General features: G+C 47.3%; 1 protein-coding gene across 1 annotated transcript; it reads right to left on the reverse strand.

Annotated features, from left to right (window-relative positions):
• Positions 1-4,904: 4,904 nt before the first annotated feature.
• On the reverse strand, positions 4,905-6,326 carry LOC104502928 (cytochrome c oxidase protein 20 homolog; the record flags this gene model as incomplete). The annotated part of the gene is made up of 3 exons (XM_010147356.1): positions 4,905-5,046; positions 6,010-6,073; positions 6,212-6,326. Coding segments are annotated over 3 exons (321 nt in total), but the record flags the coding sequence as incomplete, so codon positions are not given.
• Positions 6,327-6,561: the final 235 nt, after the last annotated feature.

The raw sequence follows: 6,561 nt of genomic DNA on the forward strand, positions 1-6,561 counted from the left end.
TCACATACAAACAGGGCGCGTGGATCTCTCATCCCGTTCCTGCAGCATCCGTGCAGTGTCACAGCGATGAGGTGGGGGAGAAAGCTCTCTCTTTGTGAGAACGCTCAACCTGGATGATGGAAAGCGTGAGGATCAGCCGGAGGCGTTGTAGGGCTTGTAGGTGAACTCCGAAAACTTGCTGTGCATGTAGAGGCAGGATGGAAAGCCAAGCCATCTGACAGATGAATGCAACCAGAGCTGATCACAAACCAGTTGCCATCAACTGGCGAGACGAGGATCCGTTGTCCGGGGAGGGAAGCCACGCCGGCCGAGCGCGCATGTGCTGCTCTTTGCAAGAGCATTTGACAAAATTAACGAGGAGCTTAAAAAAAAAAGCACAGCCTGTGTTTCATTCTCTTCAGCGCATGAGGACAGAGAGGGGGAACCTCTCCTTCTGTTAAATACGCCACCACGACACACCGGCTGGGTACATTTGGGACTGTGGCCAGCGCCCAAAGAGACAGCCCTGCAGTGGAACACCCTGCTCCCACGGCACACTGTATGCACTGCCCGCGGGCGCCTGGCACGTCCGGGGAAGCCGAGGGCTCCGACGCAGTCTTGCTCGTGACAGACGACAGAAGCTGGAAGGCTTAAAATACCCTCCTCCGAACCGAACTGCTCTTAATCCTGAAAACCAGAAGATACGGGGATGCTGCAACCCATTCCCGCAGGAACGGGCCGGCTCGCTGCTGGACGGCTCTTGGGCAAACAATGAGCCCGGGCAGAAAAAAAGACAGAGCAGGGGTGAAAAAGCGGGGGCCTACCAACAGTCACAGTCGGGGCGCTGCTGGCCACGAATTAACGCCTGCGCTTTCCTCACACCGTCCACCCCAGGATCCCCCTGCTCCCCTCCTCATCAGCCCGCTCCCACCGGACCCTTTGGCAGCCATACGTGGTTACTGTAATGTTTTCACTGGAGCAGGAGGGAGGGACGTTCCAGGCCCTCCAGTCACATGAACTAAAACTCAGCTCCACTCCTGACATTTAATTAATTCTCGGTTCTTCCAATTAAAAAAAAATCACCCCAGGATCATCTTCTTGATCACCTGAACAAACCTTTGTTTTCATCAGTTTTCCAGGGCAGTAACAATGTATGTGCTTTAAACTTTAAATGGAGCAAACCAAAGGACTTTCACTGGTGACCGCTGAGCTCCGGAGCTAAACGCCTGGATATGGGAATGGGAGAAGTATGGGAATTAGTCTACTAAGCCGGGCAAAAGCTTTCACTTGGGAGCTCATTACGAGCGAGTTCACACAGTACTCCATTGTCAGCTGGGTTGCTTACACCAGAAATAACACACGTTCTTCCAGCCCCACCCACCAAAAGCCATGCTCATTTATTGGGGACAGAAGGCGACCTTTCCTCTGCAACACTCTAGGACGGGGGGTGGGAGGTGACGCTCACTATGGAGCCTCGAAGCCTGTTTCTGCCTCCCGCCTCGACGGGGACTTGCCTTCCCGAAAGGCCTGGAGGATGCCTGCCCTTGCGTGGTGCCCCCCGGTCTCTGCTGGCAGCCCCGGGTGGAGGGGGCTGGCACACACCCCGTCCCAAGAGCATGGCTGCTGTGGGAAGCGGGAAGGGTAAGGCGTGGAAGGCCAACAGGGCCATAAACCCAGCTACTTATTTTGGTGGTGTTTTAGGTTGATTTAAGGGAGGATTTTAAAAACTACGTGTGCTTGTCAGACGCTGTTCAGTGACCAAGTAACGTAACGGTCACTAAAATAAACAGGATTTTAGTAACTTTACAGCTTGAGGTTGCTGCGCAGCATCCTCTCCTTTTCCAGGCTCACTCAGAGGGCTGAAAACCAGACATCTTCACCATTACTATTTCTCTTCCTTTCCAGTAACTGCCCGCTACGTTGTCATTTGAGGATGAACCTCGATAAAGGAAGAGCGATCACATCTGTCGTTAGCAGCCATACTTGAAAGATATCAGGGCCAGTAATAAAAGACAGATCTGTGTTATGTGTTTACACCAATGACTTAGACTGGAAAAATCAGCATCAACAGGGATAGAGCTCACTAATTTTAAAAAGTTAGGACATATTTTTTCAAATGTTAAAATTACTTCTATTAAGTTACTACAATTTTTATTTTCTTGGGAGCGGATCCTCATCTACCACAACCAATAGCTTTGAGATTGCTGGGCTTTGGCCTGCCCCTCACCCTTTCAGCGGGGGTTTGGAACCCGTCAGCCACTTTCAATCCACTTTCCACAGCTGGCGCAGGAGCAGCTGTAGCCAGCGCTTGGAGGAATTACGTCAGACTTCCCCCCCTCCCCGTCCATGTTTAACTATGAGCATTCTTCCCTCTGCTACTGCAGACCCTCCCCTCTCACGCCCACCGAGTCCTGCTCACAGCCTCCTGGTCTTATCCCCCCGCTCCCTCCGCCAAAGGCTCTGACTTTTGGTCAGCTCTGTTCCGGCTCTGCGTTCACTCCATAAGAAAGCTCCAACGAGTCAGCCTGCGTGCTGCCTCTTCCCCCATTCTTCCCGTAACATCTGGCGCGCTCATTTTGCATTTGGCACAGTGAAGCAGGAGTTTTACATCGGTTACCTTGGCAATGCAGGCACATCTGGAATTTCATACAGTTAACAGCCAGAATTGCTAATACTGTGGTTAAGCTGCTATTGAGCTAATATCCTTAAATGCAGGAGCTTAAGCCAACACCAATTAGCACTGGAGAGGATCTAACGCTGCAGTTTTCCCTGGACTTTTTACTTTACACGGTATTGAGACGCTTCTCCTGTTTTTCTCACCAGTCATAGTACGTGTGCATTCTGAAGGGTGCTGTCACGCGCCCGCTAACTTCTTTCCCACCAGAACAAAACAGCATTCCCGTCTTTCTCTACAACTGCTTGTTGCCGAAGAGCGCATTTTCACCCCTGTGCTTTTGTTCCCTCAATTCCCCAGCTGAACTATGACCTCAAAGCCAAAAGCCCTCCCTGCTTAGGCTGCAGCTCCTTTTCTTAGGTCAGACAGGAAAAAAGGTGGCCATGTGTTAAAAACAGGAGCTCGCCGAGGCCTGGTTCAGGCCTTGCTCAGTTTCCCACCACCGCTCCAAGGGCTTTGGGAAGCAACGCCTCCTACCCCCCAGGGGAAGGAGCCTCCCTCCCCTTGCCCCCGCTCCAGCACAGAACCAGGGGAAGCATTTTTCTCTTCTGAATTAGAGTTAGCTACCAGTTAACTTGTGAACTTAGATTTTGCAGAGAGGACAGAAAGTGCTTCATGGCGCTATTTCAACTTTTCTGGAGACTTTTTATATAAAACTATTGAAATGAGTGTCCTCCATGAATTTTATCTTTATTGTTTCCCCTAGAAGAAACAAGAAAAACGGAGAGGGAGAAAGGAAATAGAGTATACAGGCTTGTTTTCTTAAGAGCCTAGTCCACAGAGGGTAAAAGTTTAATTATCTTAGTGTAAACAGCATGTTTGTTTAGTGCTCTCAACTATATTTCCAAATCAAATAAGTAGGGCAATGCTGCTGTTTACATCTGGATTCCCAAACCTCCCCACACAACCCTGAGTTAACAATAGATCGCAAACTCTCTCAGGCTAAGTACGGGTGAGGGGAAGGACTGGTTTTGCTCAGTGAGTGCCTCTAGACCAGAAAGTGCTTACAGCATAATGTACTATAAATCACTTTGCGAAAAGAACAAAACCATTGTGTCACTGGTGTAGACAGAAGCATGGAGTATTATGCCATCACTCCTCTTTTTACCAATATGCAATTAGACCGAACACTGTGTTCACAAATGAGATGGTTTCCTTGATATTATAGTGATGTTTCTTTCAGCTAAGAATGTACGGTGAAACATTCAAGTAGAACATGCCTTTTCAAAGAAAAAAACCCCAAACTACCGACCACTGGTACTTACAAATAATCATAGAATCAGAGAGTGGTTTGGGTTGGAAGGGCCCTTAAAGCCCATCTAGTCCCACCCCCCCTGCCATGGGCAGGGACACCTTCCACTAGACCAGGGTGCTCAGAGCCTCATCCAGCCTGGCCTTGGACACTTCCAGGAATGGGGCATCCACAGCTTCTCTGGGCAACCTGTTCCAGTGCCTCACCACCCTCTACGGGAAGAACTTCTTCCTGATATCCAATCTAAACCTCCCTACTTTCAATTTAAACCCATTATCCCAATGTAAATGATTATTCCACCAGTTGTAAGGAAATGTCTTAAACAGAAGAGGAAGATTTTTAATCAAGTAAGAAGATGACTTCCATTGCTCAGACTGCTTCTGAAAGATGATTTTATTCTTAGTTTTGCACAGACAGAATGAAGATGGAAATCCTTCAGCTTCACCGCGTACACAAATCAGCTGAGGTTACCCTGCAGCAACCTTACAGAGGACACTGGTATCGCCCGCCTTGCGGAAGCAAAGCACTCGCCTGCTGTTCAAACGCTGCCGCTTTACAGACAGCGCGATGACCAGCGGCACTGAAGGGTGCACTCACTCAAGAGACCAGCTGATGAACAAAACAGTCCTGTATTTGAAGGAGGTCCGATTACAACTCTGCCAAAACACACCACGCTGTTTCTAACGGACACTGAAGCAGTCCCAAAACCTGTCTGAATCCTCCCAGGCCCTGTAACAGGAGCTCTCAGCTCCCAGGTGTTTAACAGGAGGTCATTCCTGTCTGTGTGCACGGCCATACACACACATATGGACATGAAACAAAGCAAGGCTTGTATACTGACTTAACAGATTGGCTATGAATTCCTTGTTTGGATTCGTGAGGAAAACCAGCATGATTTATCAGTTTTAGGCACCTCACGCATTTACCGGGAAAACTGCCAGTTTTGGACCACCTTCTCCCAAAGCTGTATGAGACCAGAGGTTCCTCCTCTACAGCAGGCTATGAATCGTTTCTTTCACTGCCACTTTGTTTTCTTTCTGGATCAAAAGAAGTGCCTTCAAACAAAAGTTTGTTTCTCACTCCTTCTTTAATCATTCTTTGCCGGATCCTGTGCTGGGCCAAATTATACCTGCAGTAAAACCTGGAAGAGGGGGATGAAAAGAAAACATGGTTCCTTGCTTTATATGAGTATCAAATCAGAGTTACACAGCCAGTTGAAAAGTTTAGACCACATACAGTAATGCCAGTAAAATTCATTAGGAAATGACGCATGAGGAAAACAGCAGGGGAACTGCTATTTCTTTAAGGCAAACGTTACGCAGCCACTCCGGAGCAGGACATACAAATCCAATGGAAAATGCTGATTTCTATAATCTGGATCTTAATTTCATGACCATTTAGAATCATGGAATCACGGAATGGTTTGGGTTGGAAGGGACCATACAGACCATCTAGTTCCACCCCCCCTGCCATGGGCAGGGACACCTTCCATTCGGCCAGGTTGCTCAAAGCCTCATCCAGCCTGGCCTTGAACAATTCCAGGGATAGGGCATCCATAGCTTCTCGGGGCAACCTGTTCCAGTGCCTCACCACCCTCTCCGTGAAGAACTTCTTCCTGATATCCAATCTGAACCTCCCCACTTTCAATTTAAACCCGTTACTCCTTGTCCTGTCACTACAGGCCCTTGTAAAAAGTCCTCCCCAGCTTCCTTGTAGCCCCTTCAGGTACTGGAAGGCTGTAATAAGGTCTCCCCAGAGCCTCCTCTTCTCCAGTATGCTGCCTTTATAATTAGGACAGAAGGATGGCATATGTGAAGGAAAAAAAGACTTAAGAGAGACGGAAATAACTGGTTGGTTTGATCTCTTAGGATTCCAGAAACAATAGCAACTTAAAAAAAAAAAAAACAAAACACAAAACATAAATATGCAAAGGCATTGAACTCTTTTCCTTTAAGAAAATAAATGTTTTGGGAGAAGGAAGAGGACGCTTTGCTGGGCAAGTTTTTTGTGGAGTTTCAAAAACAGTGCGAAAGGTCACCCAGGGATCCCGTTGTACAAAGCAGCCAGCACAGGTCTGCCAAAATCCAAGAAGCGTTTTACATACCAGCATCCTAACATCGTGCAAATAAAGCCACCAACTGCAAAGTCGCAAGATCTTCTAACTCTACCTGAAACAAAGATAAAAATCCTCAAGGAATTAGAGAAAAAAACCTTGGATGACTTCCCAGTATTAGTAAAACCTAACAGGAAATAGGAATTAGTTTTTTCTTGTGAACAGAGAAAAACCACAAGGAGTAAGTACTTACTAGTTACTAAAAAGTGTCCAAGACCCACAACTAAAGATCCCAGGGAGCCATAGAGCACCGACTCTCGTGAACATGGGACACTTTTAACATCCAGAAATCCTAGGAGTTTAAAGGACTGTAAGAAAAAGAAAAAAACCCACACCATAAATTAAAAAACCCTACTTTTGCAGAAGTCTACAACACCAACACCATTATAAAACTGACTTGTTATCTTAGCAGTCAAAAATAAACACTTGAGGATTTCCTACTTCCAGGGTGATGATGTCTGAGGAGAAGTGAACACGCACAACTGTATCAGGAATGGTTCTGGAACAGTTAACTACTGACACATGCAACATCATTCTGTACAA

This window comes from Eurypyga helias, unplaced genomic scaffold (assembly GCF_000690775.1).
Source record: "Eurypyga helias isolate BGI_N326 unplaced genomic scaffold, ASM69077v1 scaffold31982, whole genome shotgun sequence".
In the NCBI taxonomy this organism is placed as follows: domain Eukaryota; kingdom Metazoa; phylum Chordata; class Aves; order Eurypygiformes; family Eurypygidae; genus Eurypyga; species Eurypyga helias.